The sequence below is a fragment of the Schistocerca nitens genome, chromosome 8 (assembly GCF_023898315.1).
Source record: "Schistocerca nitens isolate TAMUIC-IGC-003100 chromosome 8, iqSchNite1.1, whole genome shotgun sequence".
Lineage (NCBI taxonomy): Eukaryota > Metazoa > Arthropoda > Insecta > Orthoptera > Acrididae > Schistocerca > Schistocerca nitens.
In genome coordinates this window covers 335,603,100-335,627,790 of record NC_064621.1, presented here as the reverse complement: position 1 = coordinate 335,627,790, position 24,691 = coordinate 335,603,100, and the positions used below count along the sequence as shown (strand labels likewise).

Here is a 24,691-nt window from a genome sequence, read left to right as displayed (position 1 = left end):
ATAGCACTACATACCATAACTCCTGGTTGTCTGGCCGTATGGTTGGCGACAGTCATGATGGTATCCAACCACTGTCCAGGGCGTTTCCAGACACGTCTTCGCTGGTCATCGGGGCCATCATTGAAGACAATTCTACTTCAGCCGATTAGATTCCAGGCCGAAGTGACGCTTCAGTTGCAATCCAGTCCAAACAGTTACCATGAGAGGGACTTGCTTTATTTCTCAGAAATTCAAGGAATACTGCATTGCAGAAGGAACTGAGCAAATTTCAATAACGACAGGACGTCCTACAGCGAATGGACAGGTTGAGAGGTTCATTTCTGCTTAGGCAAAAATCATTGCTGAGCTTAGTACTGATGGCCCTAATGAATGGTATGAGAAGGTACCACGAGTTCAAAGAGCTATGAAGTCAACATACCCACAGAAGTATTGGTAAAATACCATTTCAACTTTTGTTAATAGTTAAGATGCGCACACAGACTGATTTTCAAAAAATGGTTCAAATGGTTCTAAGCACTATGGAACTTAACATCTGAGGCCTATGCTTAGAACTATTTAAACCTAAATAACCTAAGGACATCACACACATCCATGCCCGAGGCAGCATTCGAACTGCGACCGTAACAGTAGCGCGGTTCCGGACTGAAGCGCCTAGAACCGTTCGGCCACAACGGCCGGCGACTGATCTTCACATCACAAAATTATTAACGGAAAAATTTATTAATTCATTCGAAGAGAGACGCGGTAAACCTAAAGACCATGAGAAGCTAAAAAACTGACAAGGTGCGAGAAGAAAACAGTGCTAGATTCAACAAACGTCAGAAGAAAGCCTCCGAGTACAAAGTTTGTAAACTGGCGGCAATAAAACGAACACGAACTGGACCAACATTAAACGTGAAGGCGAAGAATCTAGGTCCACATCGAGCTACGGAAGTTAAAACAAATTATCACCACAATGTGTGCTAAGAAGGTAATAACCACAATGGTCCCAGAACTACAACAGGTTATGAATCCCTGGCCAAGTGACTACTTATTAGCAGAGTCGGATGGCTGTCAGGATGATCGAATGTGGGATGCGGGCGGGGAATTTAGGGGTTTCCCGGACGATGAGAGTAGTGACACGACGGGGCAGTTGAATACTGAACAGCAGTTTAGTGTGTTCAGGGGAAGACAGTGTTCACGGAAAAAACAGGAGTTTTTGTTAAGTGCTTTTGTTCCGTTTGGACGGTTCAGTATTAAAGTTTGTAACGAGGAGATTAACAAATAGTTCTCCATGAAAGTCGGGACCGCTTCTTTTACTTTGTTATCCTCCTTGTTAGTGTGGTGGTCAGACAAAAAGCCTGGCAGCCCGAAGTCTTATAATTTCTGCCACTTCAGAAGTAAGGAGTCTAACAATCCACGGTTTTACAAGCGGTAAGTATTGTGCACAAGTTTTAACTTGGTACAGGGTGGAGATGAAGCAAGAGCCTCTAGGCAGAGGATTGGTACAGGGGAAGCATGTTTTGCAAGAAGTTTCTACCCTCACTATGGAGAGTTCGGGCATGTAGATTTTTAACTATGATAGCTATGCAAATAAAACAAGGTGATGGATGGATTTCGAGCGTGCTTTATGATGTACAATGACTGAGAAACAAACAAATATAAAAAAGATTATTAGAAACAACTAGCACCAATTATCTCATTGAGTCGTTAGTTCACGGTTTAACAAAACACCTACAAAATCTAAATACCATTTCTCTTTCGTAGTTTTCAAAATAAAAGTGTTCGGAAAGCTCTTTTCCATTCTAAAATTTAGTTAGCCACTAATATTCTTGCGGAGAGTAGAAGGAAAGGGTTCCGGTGGAGGGGGGTGGGGGGCAATTGTTCTAGCTAATATCTCACTGCACTCAGGATTAAGAAAGGTTAAGGACCGCTAATCTGATCTATGGAACGGTTGTAAATTCGACGAATGCTTTTCCGATGATGGCTAAAGGTGAAACGTTTGAAGGTGGATAATTTTGAAAAAGCAAACAATGATGAAGGCGAAAAATTTGTGAAACCTAGTGCCATCTATTGCAGAGTCGTATAACAATTTTGTCAAGTTCCAACGATAATCATAAAGTTATAATTATGATCTCGAAATAAAAAGTGGTTTTTTTTCTTACTTAGTCATGTGGTCTACGTATCTATGATCCAGTTTTACTGAGCATAATTTATGATTAATCTTTATGTTTCACGTGACATCAGCAATGCAGATGAAAATAAAAAATTGCCTACCACAATACCTAGGTCTGCATGAAAACAAACTTTACACACTTTCAACGAAAAGTACTTGGAAGTCACAGTGAGTTAAGCTAGTTGGCAAAGAAGCTTCCGCCTCCAAAAAACGTGCGCTTCGCCGCATGCTCAAGGTCACTGCAACGCACATCTGCACCAACATCCAGCTCATTCCATTTGCAGTGTGCAGACGTCAAAACACGCCAGTGCACACGCTCACGGTCCCTTTGCTTTTTTCAGGCCTCTGCTGACGCCTACGTGGCTACCGTAGAGGCTTGGAGCCCTGTAAGTCCGCACCATACTTCATCAGCAGCAGCGATTCTATGGTTCAGCATGGGTCTTCTTTAGAGCGTCAAAGCTGTTTTGTGACTACCCTACGCCCTGCTTCTAAAATAAGATGTTTAAGATATTTCCAGTGTTCTGTTGTGGTCTTTATTTCTACATTTTTTGACTTCTACTTCGTAAGCTCTGTAGTTCTGTAGTTGTTCGTTCCCCTTTTTATTTATTAAATAATGAACATAGTTCTCAAATAATCACAAAACGATGTTTTTCTTCTGTGTAGGAGACAACACCTGCCCGGGGAATATTGAGTTGTTAATGCTGATTTCCCTACCACCAGCTCTTTTGATGAAAGCTACTCGCTATTTTATTTCCTGCCATATCTCCAGATATCCTGTTCAAGTCAAGCGGCGATATAACGTGTCTACAAGGTTACAATTTATTTACTTATTTGTATTACTTAGACCAGCTGCATCTAGTTTATCGCTGCTACTGGTAACACTGTTCGACACAGTTGCTCGTACATTTGTTGTACGTATAACATTTCACAACTTACTCCAGAAGTTTTTAAAGTTATTTTTGAAGTACTTTAACTCCATCCTTTATCTGTTGTCACCTGTACTGAGTCTGTCAATAATAATACTGTACTTCCTGCGACTTTTAAGCTGTTCACTGTCTTCCATGTATCTCAGTCCCATCTGTAGCGATTTTGCAATAATTATTAGACATTTTTAAAGGAACATATACCATTATGTATTCTAATGCACTTTGTACTGCTTCTGTACAAGGTTTTCATTAAAACCTAAATTCCATAGGAAGCTATTTTATTAAAAGAAAGGGAAATTTTATTTTAGTAAGACGGGTAGTTGGCCACGCTTGTCACACCGCTCTGGCTGTTAGGCGGAAAAGTCAAATTCATTGCTGACGTGCTATAGTGTTGTCAGGTTAAATTTGTGCTGTTAAACGCAGTTTTACAGTTCTCGCAAGTGTCTGAATAACCCGAACATATTCTGTTATGTTTGTGGGAACTATGTAATTGCTAAGCAAAGATACGACATTAATATTTCCGTGAAAAATGTCTACTACGAATATTTTAGTATAAGATTTGGTGATCAAGACAAAAGCTAGGCTCCACAAGAGGTTATGACGTATAGGTGTCGATGGACTGAAACTGTAGAAAAATGGGAAGAGGAAATCGATGCTTTTTCCAGCTCCCATGGTTTTGAGGAAGCCCCAAAGCCATACACATGATTTTTATTTTGTATGGTTAAAGCAGAAGGTCGTAACGCAAGAAGTAACAAAGATATAAAATAAGCTAACGTTTTTTCGGCCTTACGACCACTTACGCATTGTGAATCTTTCCCAATTCCAGTTCCACCTTCCATTCTTAAAGATCTGCAACAGAAGAACAGCTCAGATAATGAAAGCGATGATGTTGATGATTACAAGTCAGAATAAGATCTCATCAGAATTATTTAGTCAAAACGAACTAAATGATATAACTCCCCACTTGAATGTGACAAAAGATAACGCCTCCTTGCTTGGGTCAAGACTGAAAACAAAATACCTTCTACTACCCGGAATATCATTCACTTCATACAGGAACAGAGAAAATGAATTAGTAAATTTCTTTAAAGGAGAAGACCATATGGTTTTTGTGACATTGAGGGTATATTGAATTTCTTTAACATCACTTACGATCCATGTCAGTGGAGGTTGTTTATAGACTGGTTAAAACGTAGCCTGAAAGGAGTAATTTTATATGATGGAAATTTTATTGGCTCAATACCTGTTGCACATTCAGTACAACACAACGAGATGTATGAAAACCTTATAAACTGTGTTAAAATACGTCAAGTACAAAAAACATACTTGGACAATATGTGGAGATTTGAGAGTAGTTAGGATGTTAGATGGTCAATAGTCATGCTACACAAAAATTTTGTGTATCGTCTGTGAGTGGGACAGCCGAATCAAAGACAAGCATTAAAGGTAACTAAGTTGCCCAAAAGGAAAACCCTCCAAACTGGTTCACAGAATAACATAAATGAACCAATGTTCAACCTTACGAGAAACTTAAAGAAGGGTCTTTGTGGGGCTGCAGATCAGAAATTTAATGGAAGACATTTGAAAGTACTATGAATTCAGTGGAAGAAAGTGCTTGGGTTAAGTTTAAAGAAGTAGTAGCTAACTTTTTGGGCAACAACAAACATACAAATTATGAAACCAAGCTTCAAACAATATTGCAGCATTACATGAAATTAGACGTAATAAGTGTGTGGGAAGCTTCATTTTCTACATTCATATGTATTGATTTTTTCATGTGAATCTTGGTGACGTCAGGAAGGACAAGGAGAATGGTTCTGCCAGGACATCAAGGAGACGGAAAAACAGAACCATGGAATATGGAATGCAGACATGATGACTGATTATTGTAGATGCTAAAGAGAGATGGCGCTGGCGAAGGGATGCAACCAAGGAAGAGAAATTCTTCCCCTATCAGAAAGAACTAGATACAGTGTGACAGCGAAGGGAAATTAAACTGTCATGCATTTGTTGTGTTTTCGTAATAATTATTAGCATTTTTAAGTGAACTTACACCATCATCTATTCCAATGCATTATTTAGTGCTTCTGTACAAAGTTACAAAATAAATAATTTATTTTAATGCAGTTAAAAAGCTGCTCTGTTACAAAAAAATATGGTTTCATTACAAACTTCAGACGTGATTTGTACAAAAATCTGACCTGATACAGAAAATCAAGATCAGATTTGAAATCATAATGAATAATACTTTAAGTATGACCTTACAGCTGTAATACATTGTTCCAAAAGTTTTAAAATGCTGCATAGTGTTGTTAAAATTTAACCGGTGCAGAGAGTTCAACAGCGATCAAAGCCCTGCAAAAATTAAGTATTTATCATTGCGGTAGGGGAGCCAGAGTACAACGGCGCTGCCCTTTGATAACGTGGGGTATTGTGCAGTAGTTCGTTTACTGCATTTAGAAGAAGAACAACACCGCAACTATCCATGCTGACTTGGTGGAAGCATGTGGGTACGACACACCATCAAATGGCGCATTGGGTAGGAGGCGCAGATGCTCCCAGTGTGGAGAACAAGATGAATGACGAAAAATAAGATTAAACACCCTCTGTAACAAGAAACAAGCCATTTGCTGAGTCCCTTTTCACTTAATATGGCAGTTACGTTCAACTAAGAGGACAATGATGCCAACGGCCTTGCCGCAGTGGTAATACCGGTTCCCGTCAGATCACCGAAGTTAAGCGCTGTCGGGCTGGGCTAGTACTTGGATGGGTGACCATACGGTCGGCAAACGGGCTGCACTCAACCCTTGTGAGGCAAATTGAAGAGCTACTTGATTGAGAAGTAGCGGCTCCGGTCTCGGAAACTGACATACGGTCGGGAGAGTGGTGTGCTGATCACATGCCCCTCCATATCCGAATCCAGTGACGCCTATGGGCTGAGGATGACACGGTGGCCAGTCGGTACCGTTGGGTCTTCATGGCCTGTTCGGGAGGAGTTTAGTTTATTTTTTAAGAGGACAATGATGGGCGCAATATTACAGTAACAGCTTAGAATAGCAAACTGGACTGCAGTGACTGTATGTACTGGCCTCTAACTAACTTCAGGTCTTAATTACATTTAACATGGTGTGGCTCTTCTTTATCTTTGATTTGCAAAAGTGCTTGGAGCAGAGCACACGCTAGATTTGGAACAGAAAAGACGGTATCCAACGTAAAGAAAAAAGTGGGCCCGAGCAGCCAGTAGGATCTCTAGCATTCGCAGGAACGTGGACAGTTAGAATTACGTGTTTTCAGTGCGACAGTTGCGTTGCCGGGTGAATCCCCGGAGGACCAGAGTTACTGTTCATTTACGACACATCTCCAGCGTAGCGGCCGAGCAGTGCCGAGGGAAAGAACTTTCATCAGCGGGAGACCACTGCTCTGACATGTTCAGAATAGTTCCTCCAGCCGATAACGATCTTACGTTTTCCAAAAGAAACATGGGATGGTGCAAAATAAGAGCCTAGCCTCGAGCATAAGTTTTTCTTTCTTAGAATCTGTGTTATAAGGCCAGCTCCTGGGTATTAAAATGTGTGATGGGTAAACATGGCTGTGACACCAGAAGGATGAACCATGCAGGGAAATTTTTTGGAAAAGAGGGATATATCTAAAAGTCACTGGAGTTTTAACGGGACGCGTTTTTCTTGGCAGGATTTTTGTGGAAACAGCAATTATGGCATTGGCGAATAGAGTTCTGAAACAACGATTGGTGATCATGTCTTCCTTGGTGCCAAGGGAGGAGCAGGATGTACAATTCAGATGGAAAATTCGACAGTTTGACAAGGGTCTTGACGCTGAATGGATCTCTATGGGCTCCACTCTCCACTCTAGCAAACTAATTGGGTCCAGACTTGGTTGGTACTGGCAGAAGCATGAGCTTCATTCAATACTTCAGAGAGCCAGACACAATAGCAAGCCTCTACAAGTCTCATGCTGATAATTTACGGTGATCAGTTTAGCATCGCCGGCTCCTCAGGACAATCCTTGTTCAGAATTTAGTCAGTTAGCACAGAATTTAGGCATTCCTCTGTCCCACATCCACCAGTGCATTGGTCGATGCAGGCATTTCTCAGCGTATTTGTTAGGCAAACAGTCACTGTATTTGTTTAGATAGAATTCGTACGTCATTTCGAAACGTCAATTGTGTCTATAGAGCATGTTCTCCAATCTTTATTAATTCTGGGAATTAGCAAATGGCTCTGAGCACTATGGGACTTAACTGCTGAGGTCATCAGTCCCGTAGAACTTAGAACTACTTAAACCTAACTAACCTAAGGACATCACACACATCGATGCCCGAGGCAGGATTCGAACCTGCGACCGTAGCGGTAGCGCGGTTCCAGACTGTAGCGCCTAGAACCGCTCGGCCACACCGGCCGGCTGGGTATCAGCACATTCACTGGGTGTAAACCATATAGCGCACTTTTATGATTTTAACTAATGATTAATCTGATGGTTCTCACTATTAGAAGAAGCCATTGTCAGACAACCTAAAGCAACCAAGGAACTTGTCCAACACCGTATAAACGAGGACAATTACCTTCGTTACAAAAAGTATATTCTGTGCCGCCAGACATTTTCTTCAAAATTCAATGATGTAAACAACTCCTACAGCAAGAGCCCTGCCTCACTGGGAACTGATGACATCTACCTTCAAGAGGAATTTCCATGACTGGTCAAGTCAGTCTCTACACAACATGGTTCCACAGTTTAGCCGCCATGTTGACAGCGTTAAAGTTAGTGCTTCAGCACACGAAGGGTCGACAAAACATTGCCGGTTAGTCGGAGGAACGGTTAGTGGTCCTGTTGCTCCTAGTTGCGACAGTCGGATCATCCGGTATTACGATTGCATCCGGATCGCCGATAGTCCCCGGGCGTCACGTTCTACTGTCACGTGCCGTCATTAGACAAAATCATTCTCGCTCGCCCTCAGTTACATGTGTTATTTCTTCATGTTGTTTCCTCTGATTACTGAAGTGTATGGGTTTTCTTCACTGGCGGTGAGTTGTCTCCCAGTCTAGTAATAACTACAATGAATCCAAGCACTTAGGCCACCTATTTTAGTATCTTTTTAACTTGTTCAGTCGGGTGAGCTTCATTCTCGATATATTCGTGGGTTGTTATCAAACCTTACGGATTTAATTGAGTCTATAATCAAATTTTATTTAAGTGCACTTGTGATACCCTCATCTCCCCTTAATCTATCACACAAGTGGTCTACAGGGTGTCAATATTAAGCATCCCTCATCTCCAATTGCAATTTAAAACATCCATGAAATATAGATAGCTGTGGTTTGCGGCATCATGTAAAGTAGCTCAAAAGGTTTTGTGTTTTTTTCTTCGGAAGGACTCCTTTTATTTTGTTTCAGGTGCTGACTACATGTGAAGAGAGATCCCATCGCGTGGTGTGACACGTAGGAAAGAAATCACCCACTGCTGTCCAAAGACATTTCCAACTTGAATTTCAAAGTGTGCACCAGAGGCTAAGACGGTTTGATGTGACAAGAGACTAGCTACTAGCAGTGCAAACAGACAGTCAGGCTCTGGCAGAAAACGCACGTCTGCTGAAACTGTGGTGGAGATCAGAGAGACCTTCCAAAGATGCCCATCAAAGTCAGCTCGCCGAGCATCAAGGGAGCTAAACATCCCTCACTCAACAGTTCATGTAGAGCTGCACAAACGACTTGGCCTGCACGCTAACAACGCTCAAATTGTGAAAGCACTTAAACGAAACGACTTACAGCTTTACCATGAATTTGCTATTAAGATGTTGTGGCAGATCGGGCATATCTCCGACTGTCTAGGCAATGCAATTTTTCTAACGAAGTAGCCTTCCGCACAAGCGGGAAGATTACCTGACTGCTTTGATCCGTGGCTTTCAGGATATCATGCAAGGAAACTGCGAGTTCGGTTTCACATGATCAATATTTTCAAAATCCATGTTGGTTGGCATGGAGGTGGTCGTTTTATTCCTCATTATGTTTCACGTCAGATTATGTTGTAAGATTCTAAACAAATCGACGTAAAGGATATTGAACGGTAGTTTTGAGGATCATTTCTGCTACCCTTCTTGCGGAGAGGCGTGACCTGTGCTTTCTTCCAACTACTGGGCACGATATTTTGTTCGAGTAATCTACAAAGGATTATAGTTAACAGAGGGTATAGAATCGGATACGGATTCCATCGGCCCATGAGGCTTTGTTCAATTTCAACGATTGTAGCTGTTTCTGAACGCCAATGATGCTAATATCCATTTCACCGGTGGGACGTAGTGAGTGCTCGTTTGCAGGTCAGACACCAGGGAACACGGTTTCACCTTCTCACACCGTGTGAACAGAAACACTACTCGTGACAGGTGAGTGTCGGTACAGGAAAAAAAGCGCCAAGGGCGCTGCAGTAGACTCACTTGCCACGAGTAGTCGATTGAGACAAGGAAGTAGGGGATAAACTCTCCCGTTTTTCTCGGGAGTCCCGTATTACAGCAATTTTTCTTTTGGTCTTCCCGGGTCCCTTATTAAACCCCTCTTTGTACCGTATATTTTGTCAGTGGTCACTGTTATAAATAGTAATCTCAGGAAATACTATCGAAACTTCAAAAGCCCTAAATGACAAGTCTCAAAACATCTTCCTATAATAATTTATAGTGTTCTCGGCATGTAGTCTTTTTTTCTGTTCGTGCTTCTGCGGAAAGAAGACGGTTTGACTCAAGGTAATGCGAGGAGCGGAGAAAGAATAACATAGCCAACGCCTCTAGAGTGTCATGACAGGGGAAATGTTCACCTGTTTCTCGGACGTTACTGTCAACCAACGGATGCACTTGCCTCGTACCGGTCACCAGCTATGGTAAAAATAAGGCACGGAAGTAGCAAGGACTCACAGAAGCGGATTATAGAGACAGTCATGTCCAAACACATTACATTATTTACTTCTCATCTGAGTAACACAAGCATACTGTGTGCTGTGTAAGCTTGACTTCAGCATCGCTCATACGGGTAATGACGAATCCAGGCAACATTCTTGTACAGAAAATCAGAGTCGGAACGAAAAGAACTGAAGGCTTCCGAAAATTTACTAAAATATTTTGGTAATGATAGCAAGGACGTAAAAAACATTGCAGGTGAGCTAGCAACAGTTTTTCATACTGTCGGACATAATGTCAGCTGCGGAAGTACGGATTTCAGAAATAAATTATCTAAGAATGACTCTAATTTGGAAAAGATGATGACGTATGGTCAAACTAAGGCAGGAGCAATTGCGAAAAAGGATTTGGCTCAAAAAATTTCTCAGCGTGTCACTGATGTCTTTAAAGACCTAGCGAAATCAAACAACTTCTCTATTGTATCAGATGCGTCATACCAGAAAAACAGAACTATGTTCCCTCTAGTTGTAAGGTATTTTAATCCTGACAAGGTGATAAGAAATGAAGTATAGACTTCACTAAACAGGCCGCTGGGACAGGTAATGGTGTCCACAGCCTGATGAAATCTTTGCTGGATTTTCGTAAAGAACCTCAATGCATACTGTGCAGGCAATGCAAATGTAAATTACGGGAAACATAATTATGTGATTAAACAGCTTCAAGAACACAACAAGCTTTAGGCGAAACCAAATGCTCAGATCACATACTGCAGAATGCAACAAAATATGTGTGTGAAGCATTAGATATTGCAATGCTCGTCTTGAAAACATATGCAGATTTGTCTGTATCAGCCACTCCAGGAAACCGCGATGAAGTTGTGCAGCTGAAATTTATTGTGACTAAATCTCCCTTAAACATCCCTTAAAATCATGGTCAGATGTCGGTTATCTCTCTTAACGCTTTTAGATTTGAATTTTTGCTGCAGGAAGAAAATTTTTCTTTACATGGTAATGCTTTCAGGCGACTTTTTAATAGTTTTCGATGCACGATTTATACAAAAATATGTACCCGTTATCGAAACATCCTTTGTACACTTTGTTTCATTTTATGGACTTAAGTTACTGATTACGAAATACTCTGTAATGTAATAAATAATAAAATGATCAATCAATAATTTCCATGTAAAATAAAAATAACAATATTCAATTACGCAGTGAAATATTGCCTCTCCAGAAAACCGCGATGTAGTTGTGCAGCTGAAATTTATGGTGACTAAATCTTCCTTAAATCTCCACTCCAGGAAACCGCGATGTAGTTGTGCAGCTGAAATTTATTGTGACTAAATCTCCCTTAAATCTGCCTTAAACTCATGGTCAGATGTTGGTCATCTCCCTTAACGCTTTTAGACTTGAATTTTTTCTGGAGGAAGAAAATTTTTCTTTGCCGAATTTTTAATAGTTTTAGATGCACGATTTATGCAAAAATATTTACCCGTTATCGAAACATCCTTCGTACACTTGGCTTCATTTTATGGACTTAAGTTACTAATTACGAAATACTCTATTGTAATAGGCCTAAACAATAAAATGGTCATTCAATAATTACGATGTAAAATAAAAATAACAATATTCAATTATACAGTGAAATATTGCGAACGAACCATATCCGAATATTCTGATAGTCACGAGCTGCTGCGCACTGTTACACTGACTTGCTGATATTTTAATAGGGATACCCAACATTTGGCAGCACTTGCGCAAAATGAAAAGGGTGAGCATTCACAAATGTGTACCTCAGCTTTCATTGGAAAACAATACTTCTATAGCAGCTAAGACGCAGCAAAAGTTAATGTACAGAGTGGTAGCTAGAAGGTCTGGAAGGGTTAAAACCACGATCAAATGGTGGTCACCCTGTAAGAAAGTCGGTTGAAAATACCGCTTCAGTTGTAAGGTTCTTTTTATTTAGAACACGACCCGTTTCTACCTCTTATGTGCATATCATCAAGTGTTACAACATAGTGCTGTGACGCCGAGCTCCGCAGTGGACGAGTAGAGAACGCAGTGTTTCACAAGCTCTTGGTGAAACCAAATGTTCAGATCACATACTGCATAATGCGACAAAATATGTGTGTGAAGCATTAGCTATTGCAATGCTCGTCTTGAAAATACCGAGTGATGAAAAAGTCAGTATAAATTTGAAAACTTAATAAACCACGGAATAATATAGAGAGGTAAAAATTGACATACATGCTTGGAATGACATGGGGTTTTATCAGAACCAAAAAAAAAAAGCAAATTTCACAAAATGTCCGGCAGAGGGCGCTGGACAGCAGAACGTCAGAGACTGCGCGCATGACAATCGTGTATAAAAGGAGCTGTAATGACCCCCCCCCCCCCCCCCCCATCGGCCTTGGATCGGGAGTGCCATCTTTGTGCCGCCTTTTTCGTGCAGTGTTTTACAGTGTGTTTTTCCAGTGCGTGCTCCGTGTTGTGTCTTTTGGGAAGTGTAGCGAACAGCCATCATACTGTCGCTGGGTGTGCTTTTTTTTATCACTTGCGAACAGAAACCAGACTGTCGCCATGTTTTTTAATTGTGTGTCTACTATGTTACTTGTCTGATTCCTGTGTATTCTATCAACATTGCCAACCCCTTTTGCTTTCTGTTTTAACTTTCCGCATTTTTACGCCATTTTACACTTTAAATCACCATTTTATCGCCTGTTTTTCCTTGTTTCTTTCTTCTTCCTTTTTTAAACAAAAGTCTGTAGGCTGTAGAGCAGCGTAGTAAGCTGCTGCCAGCCGGCCCCTTCGGGGGGAATTGAAAATCAATAAAGAAAAAAAAAAAGAGCTGTAATGAAAGAGAGAATCAGATGCGACAGCAGTCGCAGCATGTTGACGTTACCTGAAAAGGCGCTTTTAGTGAAGCTGTATTATCAGAATGGAGAATGTGCTAATTCAATGTTACGATCCTATCGCCGTAGGAAGGGGATTCGAACGGGTAAAGGTCCGTTGACAAATGCAGCTGTGGCGAGAATAATTTCGAAGTTCGAAGCGACGGGTTGTTTAGACGATAGACCCCGTAGTGGCCGACCGAGAAAAAAGCGTAATGCTGCTGAGACAGTTCAGGAACAAATGGACACTGTAGCGGGTTCGTCTATGCACGGGGAAGTCAGCGCTCGTGCTGTCGTACGTCGCACCGGCATTCCATACGCTACTGTTCGGTTGGCAGTTAGGCGTACCCTCCGATGCTATCCGTACAAAATCCATCGGCATCATGAACTGTTACCTGGCGATTTAGTGAAGCGGAGGGCATTTGCGGTGTCGGCCAAAAGATGGCGGAAGATGACGATTGGTTGAGTAACGTGTTGTGGGCCGACGAAGTTCATTTCACGCTCCGTGGGTCTGTCAACGCCCAAACTGCAGAATTTGGGCTACCGACAATCCTAAACTGTCGTGGAAACTCCACTGCACGAAAAGAAAATCACGGTACGGGTTGGATTTACCACATATACCGTTAACGGGCCTCTTTTCTTCGAGGAAATGCGCGATTCTGGTTTTGTAACTGCTACCGTGACGGGTGAGAGGTTACAGAATCGCATCATCCCCAGCCTAGCTGATAAACACCTGCTGGAACGTACGATGTTTATGCAGGATGGCGCTCCACCACATATTGCTAGACGCGTCAAAGATCTCTTGCGCGCGTCGTTTGGTGATGATCGTGTGCTGAACCACGTATTGAGCATTTCCTGTAAAGAACATCATCTTTGCTTTGTCTTACTTTGTTATGATAATTATTGGTATTGTGATCAGATGAAGCGCCATCTGTCGGACATTTTTTGAACTTTTGTATTTTTTTGGTTCTGATAAAACCCCATGTCATTCCAAGCATGTGTGTCAATTTGTACCTCTCTATCCACATTATTCCGTGATTTATTCAGTTTTCAAATTTATACTGACTTTTTGATCAGCCGGTATATGCAGATTTCTACTGTACTCGTACACTGCGGAGCTCGGGATCTCAGCACAAAGTTGTAACTCCTGCTGATGTGCATATAAGAGGCAGAAACGGGTCGTGTTCTAAACAAGAGGAACCTTACAAATGAAGCGGTATTTTGAACCTCTGCTATAATGCTCAGTTGCTGATGTTCCTCCGACAGGATTGTTAAGCGACGTAAGACAGGGAGGGAGTGCCGGCACATAGGAAACTGGCTGGGTGGGAGGCAGTCTCACCTTCTCCCACTGCCACTGGCCCTCCAGCGGGCGCTCGTTCACGAAGTCGAAGTTCCAGCGGCGGGTGGCTGCGGCCGTCTCCTCGGCGGCCATCTTGTCGGTGACGTCCTGGGCGGGCCGCAGCACGTAGACAGCCAGCGGGTCATCTGGCCAGCGCGCGCGGCGCCGCCTGCGCCCGGCGTCGCCTATGCCGCCGGCGCCGCCGTCCTCGCCGGCCGACTCGTCGTCGCCGAAGAGACGGCGGCGCACGCTGCGGGCCCGCACTACTTGCCGCCGGTCGCCGTCTGGAGCCTCCCGCTACAAAACACAGCCAGTGCAACTCACGTCAAGTGCTGAACCGAAGACAAACATTGTTGCAATGTGGGCACAGTAGGAACTCTACAATATCATACAGGGTGTTTACCTAAGAGCGTGCAAAAATGTAACAGGATATAGAGAATGCTCCACTGAACAATTTGAGACAGGCAACCTCGGGTTGGAGAAGCTGTTGTGTTGGCAGAAGAGCCAACACCGCGTTACTAGTGGGGGCCGAAAGGCACGCGTTTTAGCTCACGCAGGATGGCGTGAAGAGGGAAGAACTATGCTGACGTGAGGTCTGGAACATGACAAGGAATGAGAATTCAGAAAGCGGACATAATTAGTTTGATACTTAACTTTAATCCGTTAATGATGAACGTCGCTCTTGACGGTACATGATTCACAATATTATCTGTTCAGAATTCATTCTAATTACTGAATATGGCGCCTTGCTAGGTCGTAGCAAATGACGTAGCTGAAAGCTAAGCTAAACTGTCGTCTCGGCTAATGAGAACGGATGTAGAGAGTGAACCATCGCTAGCAAAGTCGGCTGTACAACTGGGGCGAGTGCTAGGGAGTCTCTCTAGACCTGCCGTGTGGCGGCGCTCGGGCTGCAATCACTAATAGTGGCGACACGCGGGTACGACGTATACTAACGGACCGCGGCTGATTTAAAGGCTACCACCTAGCAAGTGTGGTGTGTGGCGGTGACACCACAGAAGCCATCCTATGGAGATGTGGAACTAAACTTGTCTACCGCTTTGTCTAGCATTGCTGCTTTCCAGCTTATTTAGAACTGACATGCGTACAAGTTTACACGTACTGTGCTGTTTATTTACACTGAAACATCTCTATGAAGTCGTTTCATAAGACGCTTGTGGAATTCGGTACAACTTATTCACTTTACTACCTGATTTTAGCTCAATTCATGAACTCTTCCAGAAAGACTGAGCACTCAAATAAGCCCTATTGAATATTATATGTGTATTTTAATGTGGGGTTTCGGTTTTTTTTTTTTTTGAGGGAAACGCTGCTGGGAGCAGACGATGTTGCTTCTCGTTCGAAGGAGATCACAGGATGACCAACTTAGTTTTCCACTACCTGAACAGAGAGGTTTGCCCATCTTAGTTGAAGGCTATGTCGAAGGCTGTTTTTGTGTGTGAGGTTGGTGACGGAGGGCTACCCCTCTGGTAGCTTCCGCTGCACGGGGAGCTAGGTAATCTCGAAAGAGAAAGCTGCACTCTTCGGTGAACGCTTGCTGAGTACGGATCGTAGTTCTTAAGGGGGTTTTCACGTGATAGGAAGCAGGTTGTGTTAGGACTTCGTTATGTTTAACTGTTGAAATACTTAAGAACTTCAGCTTAACTGAAGCGTGTGAAGCGAGTTATTTTTCCGAATGTACCGTAATTATATTGCTTTAAATAGGCGATTTTTGGGTCTTTGAGTTAAAAATGTGGAAGTTACTTTGTTCATTTTGAACAACGATAAAGTATAATTTCAAACGGTAAATCTGATTAGGAAAAGCTGGTTAGGATCCCTTCAACAGTACGTCAGTGTAATACTGTGTCGAAGCCAGTATGATTTTTAATCTTATATTTTGTGGAAGTTGCTTTTGTCTTTGTGTGTCGATTTTGTGCCACGTGTTTGGTAATCAATGACCCTTCTGGTCCACCGCGGCACCGCAATAGGCTTTATTTTAACAGTTTGCTTGTGTAATGAGCTATAATTTCTGCAAGAATATCTGTTCTTTCGTGCGCTTTCTACAAAGCAGCACAACAGTTTGATTCGGAATGCACCACGTGCTCTAGTTCGGCCATTTGCAAGCAGCAGACACAGTTAGTATGTTGAATAATTATCGCACAACCTCGTGCATTGGTTAAACCTCTGTCCAGAATAGTGCACGCGTAGAATCGTAACGCGAATCTCACTGAGATATTTTTATGGTATGAATGCAAAGGAGATGATAGTACCATTGCCTCCCACCCCCGTTTTGTGTGTTTCTTCTTGCTGTAGTTAAACTGTGCTCTGTTACATTCTCACGTAATTCTTATCTAAATATTTCTAGTCAGGCACCAGTTATGTGTAGTTAGGATGTGCAACCAAATACTTAGATACAATAAATAATCTACGTGAAAGATAAATTCTGTGGTGTGGTTGTGCGGTAGCGTACGCGCTTCCAACGCCCGGTTCCCGGGTTCGATTCCCGGCGGGGTCAGGGATTTTCTCTGCCTCGTGATGACTGGGTGTTGTGTGATGTCCTTAGGTTAGTTAGGTTTAAGTAGTTCTAAGATCTAGGGGACTGATGACCATAGATGTTAAGTCTCATAGTGCTCAGAGCCATTTGAACCAAATTCTGTGGTGTTGATCTTACCCACTTACTCCGATTTCCAATCCTGAATTAATCAAGTTGCTTCATGCACGACATGGAGTGCTATCTATCTGGCTACTTAAAGAAATTTGCATACTTGTAATTAAATTAGTAAACTAATGAGACAAATAATTGTCCAGCTCCGTTTTGTCTAAATGGTTAGGAAGGGCTTGGGCTGGTGGCGACCCTGAATTTCTGAATTTTTATAATTATTTGTGTGAGAGAAGCAGCTAGAAATCCCAAATAACGTATATGGCTCGATGAGAAACGTCGTAAAGATAGTAATACGTTACAACTTGTATATTCTTTATTTTCTGCAAGAAAAGAAGGATTACCACGAAGTCATGATGCGGTTTTGTTTACTTTACTTGTTCATAATGTGGCTCTGTTGTATCATATTTACATTGTCCTATGACAGAACGTGCTATGAATCAACGACAGACCCATTCATTACTCAGTGCTATTCAGAGTTATACAGTATAATACGACAGAGCAGTACCGGTACAATATTTCCGGTCGCTGCATTGGAATGGGAGGTCCTATTCCATGGTTCTGCGAGGTCACCTGGCCTGAATCCCCTAGATTATTTGGGTCAACTGAAGAAAGGGATACAACCTGTCGGTTTTGACCAAGGACATAATAGGTTGCTCATAAATATTAATGTCTTTATTTTCGAGTCATAGATAATAAATCGGTTATCTTCTGTGGCGAGGGGTCATCGTTGTAAATTGAAATAAATGAATGTCTTTTTAGACATTCCGTAAAAGTTTTATCGCTTGTACTAATTTAAATCATTTGTGCGTTCCAATTCATTCGTTACTTATTTTCATTCTTAGTGAGTTTTAGATGTTTTGGAAGAATTATTTTTCATTCTGGACAATTTTACTTTTTTATTTTCGTCTGCAGGTATGGGTTTATCTATTTCTATGAATATGGAAGACTTGAAGCAGGGCACGTCAACTGCTGTACGGAATACAATTTTTGCGGTTGTCGCTTTTTTTCGCCTTACTAGCACTAGTTAGGTTAGGTTAGTGTTGTTTAACGTCCCGTCGACAACGAGGTCATTAGAGACGGAGCGCAAGCTCGGGTTAGGGAAGGATGGGGAAGGAAATCGGCCGTGCCCTTTCAAAGGAACCATCCCGGCATTTGCCTGAAACGATTTAGGGAAATCACGGAAAACCTAAATCAGGATGGCTGGAGACGGGATTGAACCGTCGTCCTCCCGAATGCGAGTCCAGTGTGCTAACCACTGCGCCACCTCGCTCGGTTTACTAGCACTAGTACTACAACGATATTTTTCAGTCGATACTGGTACTATCGAACGCGAAAAGACCGATGTACGAAAAATTTGTATCAACTACTTCAGTTGACCTATATAGATCAATTGAAAAATAGTATACTAGTGGTAGAAAAGACGAAAAAAGCGACATACGTAACCTTGGCGTCCTGTACCTCACTTGAGCTTCAAAGGCAGTATCCTGTTCTTCAGTCGTCCTACAAAGGTAAACTGAAGTACGGGATACAAATCTTATGCGCGTCTTTATTTTTCGCCTTCGCTAGCAGTAGTATCCCATTCTTCAGGTTTCCCTATATAGGTCAACTGAAGTACAGGATACCTACGTAGCACAGCTGAAGTACGGGATACAAATTTTACTGTTGTAGGTTTTTTTCACCGTCGCTAGTAGCACTACGATAATTTTCAGTCGGTACTACAAGTATGGAAGGTGAAAAAGAATTTGCGTCCCGTACTTCAGTTCAGGTATACAGGTCAACTGAAGTATGCGATACAAATTTGACGTATGTCGGTCTTTTCGACTTCACTATACTGCACTATACTGGTATCGACTGAAGAATAGGATGCTGTTTATAGCAGTAGCGGAGGGGAAAAAAGCAACACCTGTAAAATTTGTATCCCGTATGATACTAGTGCTAGCGAAGGCCAAAACGTCGACATACACAATGTGAGCAAAAGTATCCGGACCTGATAATGACTTAAAAGTGGCGCCCTCCATAGGTAATGCTGGAATTCAGTATAGTGTTGACCCACCCTTAGCCTTGATGACAGCTTCCACTCACGCACTCACGCAGGCATACGTTCGATCACGTGCTGGAAGGTTTCTTCGGGAATGGCAGCCCATTCTTCATGGAGTGCTGCACTGAGGAGAGGTATCGATGTCGGTCGGTGAGGCCTGGCATGAAGTCGGCGTCTCGAAATATCCCAAAGATGTTCTGTAGGATTCAGGTCAGGACTCAGTGCAGGCCAGTTCATCACAGGGATGTTATTGTCGTGTAACCACTCAGCCACAGGCCGTGCATTATGAAAAGGTGCTCGACCGTGTTGAAAGATGCAGTCGCCATCCCCCTATTCCTCTTCAACAGTGGGTAGCAAGAAGGTGCTTAAAACATCAGTGTAGGCCTGTGCTGTGATAGTGATACGCAAAACAAGAAGGGGTGCAAGCCCCCTCCATCAAAAACACGACCACACCATAAGACCACCGCCTCCTAATTTTAATGTTGGCGCTACACACGCTGGCAGATGACGTTCACCGGGCATACGCCATACCTACACCCTGCCATCGGATCACCACATTGGGTACCGTGATTCGTCACTCCACACTACAATTTCCTCTGTCCAGTCGTCCAATGTTTACGCTCCTTACACCAAGCGAGGCGTCGTTCGGCATTTACCGGTGTGAAGTGTGGCTTATGAGCAGCCGCTCGACCGGGAAATCCAAGTTTTCTCACCCTCCGCCTAACTGTCATAGTATTGCAGTGGATCCTGCTTCAGTTTGGAATCCCTGTGAGATGGTCTGGATAGATGTCTGCCTATTACACCTTACAACCCTCTTCAACTGTCGGCGGTCTCTGTCAGTCAACAAACAAGGTCAGCTTGTACGCTTTCGTGCTGTACGTTTCCCTTCACGCTTCCACTTCACTATCATATCGGGAACAGTGGACCTAGGTATGTTTAGAAGTGTGAAAATCTCGCGTACAGACGTATGACACAAGTGACACCAAATCCCCTGACCACGTTCGAAGTTCGTGAGTCCGCAGGAGCTTCCCATTCCGCTCTCTCACGATGTCTAATAACTACTGAGGTCGCTGTCATGGAGTACCTGGCAGTAGGTGGCAGCACAATGCACGTAATATGAAAAACGCATGCTTTTGATGGTGTTCGGATAGTTTTGATCACACAGTGTACGTTAAATTTGCATCCCATACTGCAGTTAACCTACACAGATCAACTCAAGTTTGGAATACAACTCATATATGCCAACTGAGGTATTCCATGCTAAAGTTACTTCTGTCCTCTTTTTTCCTTTTTGCGCTAGTATACCATTCTTCAGTTGAGCTACATAGGTCAACTGAAGAATAGGATATTATGACTAAGGATTCACTTATGGATGGGCGGATGTACATGATATGTGTCTACCATCTGCTTTATCTCTCCTGCATTTCTTTGTTTCTGAACATAATCTCGGGGAGCTTCTGATGTCATTGGTCAAAGCCGACGAATTGTATCCCATCTTTTAGTACTCGCGATTATTTCCTACGGTGTATCTAAAGTCACTTGTCTGCGAGACCCCAGTGGATACGGAGATGGAATTAGCTGCCAGAATTGTGGCTGGCTGTGGTGTGAGTCGTAACACAGCAGGGATATCCGTCAGGATGCGTCAGAATCTTATTCCACGATGTCGTGGATGCGTTGAGGTTTATGCTCGTCAGTTTTGCACATTTTGTAAGATACAGTACAAATGGTAAGTAGATTGTGTCAACTACGGTATTTGCAGGTAGGTAACGTAAATAAAAAGTACCCAATAATGTGCTTTTACTGTTATTATCTCCTTAATCTGGCTTCTCCGGCCCCAGGTTCCCTATCTCAAATTGTTCAGTTGAGCATCCTCTATATCCTGTTGAATTTTGCACTTCTATAAAGAGTGCCCAGAAACAGTCTGAAAATCTTGTAGGGTAGACTGTGCTGCAGAATAACTGTCTGGGACGGTTCCGAGTAAATTAGCATAAACTTAGCCAATCAGCCGTTGCGCGCAAATTCAAGCGGCCCGCCTGATACAACTATTGTCGGCTGTTCTCATATCATAGATGACTGTGCACGAGACTGCTCAACCTTTGGCTCGGGTTTGATCCTTACTACCGCCCCATGCCCCATGCCCCGAGCCGCTTGTATTTGCGTGCACAACATCGTGGTTGGCTAACTTCAATTCTAATCAACTGTGGGACGCCGCTTCGTATCGAACTTTTTGCTTACCTATTATTTATAAACACAATCTACTGTGAAACACTCTTACAAGATTTCAAGAGAGTTTCTAACCAACCTGCATATGTTATAAAAATACAGTGACGTCCACATCTGCTACTACTCTGGATCGATTTCAGGCAAGCTAAAACTCTGGCAAGAAACTCCTTTGGTGTGTGGAGGTGGGGGGGGGGGGTAAGAATCACCTAGCTTCCATTGGTATGAGAGTGACATAGGAGGAGGACAGAGAGGAATGGAGGAGGAGATGAAGAGAAAGAAAGGTGGGAGGAGGACATGGACAGAAAGACAGGAAGAGATGGAGGAGATGGACAGAGAGAGTGGACAAAGCCATGGACAGAGAGACAGGGAGGAGAACATGTGCAGAGTGTTTAACAATGAAATTCCCCAACAGCCGTGGAGTTGAGATGTTATTTTATTTTATATTTCCTACCAGTTTCGCAATTCTATAATACGAGGTGCATTCAAGTTCTAAGGCCTCCGATTTTTTTTCTCCGGACTGGAAAGAGAAAGAAACATGCGCATTGTTTTAAAATGAGACCGCGTTCATTGTCAATACGTCCCAGAGATGGCAGCACCGTACGGCAGATTGAATTTTACCGCCAGCGGCGAGAATGAGAACTGTTTTAAATACTTAAAATGGCGACGTTTTCCTTACTTGAACAGCGTGCAATCATTCGTTTTCTGAATTTGCGTGGTGTGAAACCAATTGAAATTCATCGACAGTTGAAGGAGACATGTGGTGATGGGAGTTATGGATGTATCGAAACTGCGTTCATGGGTGCGACAGTTTAATGAAGGCAGAACATCGTGTGACAACAAACCGAAACAACCTAGGGCTCGCACAAGCCGGTCTGACGACATGATCGAGAAAGTGGAGAGAATTGGTTTGGGGGATCGCCGAATGACTGTCGAACAGATCGCCTCCAGAGTTGGCATTTCTGTGGGTTCTGTGCACACAATCCTGCATGACGACCTGAAAATGCGGAAAGTGTCATCCAGGTGGATGCCACGAATGCTCATGGACGACCACGTGGCTGCCCGTGTGGCATGTTGCCAAGCAATGATGACGCGCAACTACAGCATGAATGGGACTTTCTTTCCGTCGGTTGTGACAATGCATGAGACGTGGATGCCATTTTTCAATCCATAAACAAAGCGCCAGTCAGCTCAATGGAAGCACACAGATTCACTGCCACCAAAAAAATTTCGGGTAACCGCCAGTGCTGAAAAAATGATGGTGTCCATGTTCTGGGACAGCGAGGGCGTAATCCTTACCCACTGCGTTCCAAAGGGCACTACGGTAACAGGTGCACCCTACGAAAATTTTTTGAGGAACAAATTCCTTCCTACACTGCAACAAAAACGTCCGGGAATGGATGCGCGTGTGCTGTTTCACCAAGACAACGCACCCGCACATCGAGCTAAAGTTACGCAACAGTTTCTTCGTGATAACAACTTTGAAGTGATTCCTCATGCTCCCTACTCGCCTCACCTGGCTCCTAGTGACTTTTGGCTTTTTCCAACAATGAAAGAAACTCTCCGTGGCCGCACATTCACCAGCCGTGCTGCTGTTGCCTCAGCGATTTTCCAGTGGTCAAAACAGACTCCTAAAGAAGTCTTCGCCGCTGCCATGGAATCATGGCGTCAGCGTTGTGAAAAATGTGTACGTCTGCAGGGCGATTACGTCTAGAAGTAACGCCAGTTTCATCGATTTCGGGTGAGTAGTTAATTAGAAAAAAGATCGGAGGCCTTAGAACTTGAATGCACCTCGTACAATCTTCAGGCCCCATATGCATCTTTCTGTTGGGAGATAAATGATATTGGGATACTGGGCCATATGTTACTGGATGTCGTGAATCTTCAGGCCCCATATGCATCTCTCTGTTGGGAGATAAACTATATTGGCATACTTGGCCATATGTTACTGGATGTCGTGCTTCCCTCGAAGCACACGGTTTAGAATTCATGACATCCAGGAGCATATGGCACCAGTACGCCAGTATCGTTTATTTTTGAGAGATGCACATGGGGCCTGAAGATGGCAAAATCGAATTCCGAAACTAGTAGTAAAAATAAAATAAAATATCAACTGCACGGCTGTTAAATACTTGACCAGCCGGTGTCCCATGTCCACAATGGATCAACCGAGAGTGGACAGAGTTGGTGGATGACAGGCTGCTCGTGCGGTAAAATGTTCTCGAACTGGCCCTGCCCGTGAGTGTTGTACGGCACAGAGCCCAAGTATTCCATAATTTACTAGTGTCATAAGCAATACCAGAGTATCGGTATCGGACTAATTGTGTTGCTGAAGATAAAACCTTTTACTATCACAGCAAACTCCAGATTACCTGGACTAATGCGGACCCGAGTCTGTACGGACAGTCGAGAAATAATCCAAAACACACGTAGCTTTACAATAAATTGCTACTTACTGTATTTATGATGCATAATACACGCCGCAATTTGAAGCTCACTTCACAACATACGTGTTACGCGCCGGAAACAGACGACTTGTTTCAGGACCTACACTTCTGTCACTTGCTTTCAGTTCACTTTTCCTAAATAATAGCTAATTTTTTTGTTTTTCTGTTTTCGATTCATTTATTTTTTCTTCTGGAGGTTCCCATATTCCAAAGAATGAAAATATGGGTTCAGTTAAAAGAATTTTGTCCTTCGTACTCTGACAGCAGTTCATCACGTTTCAGTGTAATGGTGTGCGTGATAACGGGTTCCTTGACAGTCTTGCCTCCGCTCTTTTCTATACCGAAAACACTTCGTTCACTATATGAGCTTCGTTTAGCTGCTCAAATCTCAGTTCACAGACTTCACTATTTCACTACTCGCACATGTTTTTGTCATCTGCGTCTCCGCAACCAGAAATGTGTTTTCTAAATATTAGTTCTAATATAACAGAATAACTTAGGCTTCGTTTTCCTTTTTTTTTCAAAAATCACCGAACTATGCATGAATATACAGCAAGACTAATAATTCGTAGCCGAACGAAACTTGCTGTAGTTTAATGAGAACTGAAATCTATGAAACTATTGTTGCGACTAAGGTAACTAATACCCAGGGTACAAGTCGATTTATTACCACCTACGTCATGTATTGTGTATCAAAGGAGCCTCCGCCGACAGCAGTGAAGTTTGAAACTGAGTAAGTTTGTTTAGTTTAAAAGCTCATGGCTGTATAAAACTTCTGTCCGATTATTTCTGATGACAGTGTGGCAAACTAATGGCAAACAAGTGAGAATGGTAAATGAAGAGGGTGTTTTGTACCCACAGTACCTGCTGTACAAACCTATAGGACACATCATAATATTACTATTCACTATACATTTGTTGTTTATGGCAGAATTTGAAACTGTCTGCAGTGTGCAATTAAAAATTGTAACTGCACTGGAACACAGTATACGAGGTGCGGCTAGAAAAAAACCGGACTGATGCTGGAAAAAACATTTATTTACAATTATTTACAATTTCATGTTATCTCCTTCAATGTACTCTCCTCCTCGGTCTCTACACCGCTCCATACGAATTTTC

At 42.8% G+C, this 24,691-nt stretch overlaps 1 protein-coding gene across 6 annotated transcripts in view; it reads right to left on the bottom strand.

Annotated features, from left to right (window-relative positions):
* Nucleotides 1-24,691, bottom strand: part of LOC126199084 (uncharacterized) — a 321,629-nt gene that overhangs the window by 2,673 nt on the left and 294,265 nt on the right. For all 6 annotated transcript variants that reach the window (XM_049935824.1, XM_049935827.1, XM_049935826.1 and 3 more), the window contains one exon: nt 14,209-14,505. In XM_049935824.1, the coding sequence (XP_049791781.1) occupies nt 14,209-14,505 (297 nt within the window). The remainder of the gene's footprint in view (nt 1-14,208; nt 14,506-24,691) is intronic.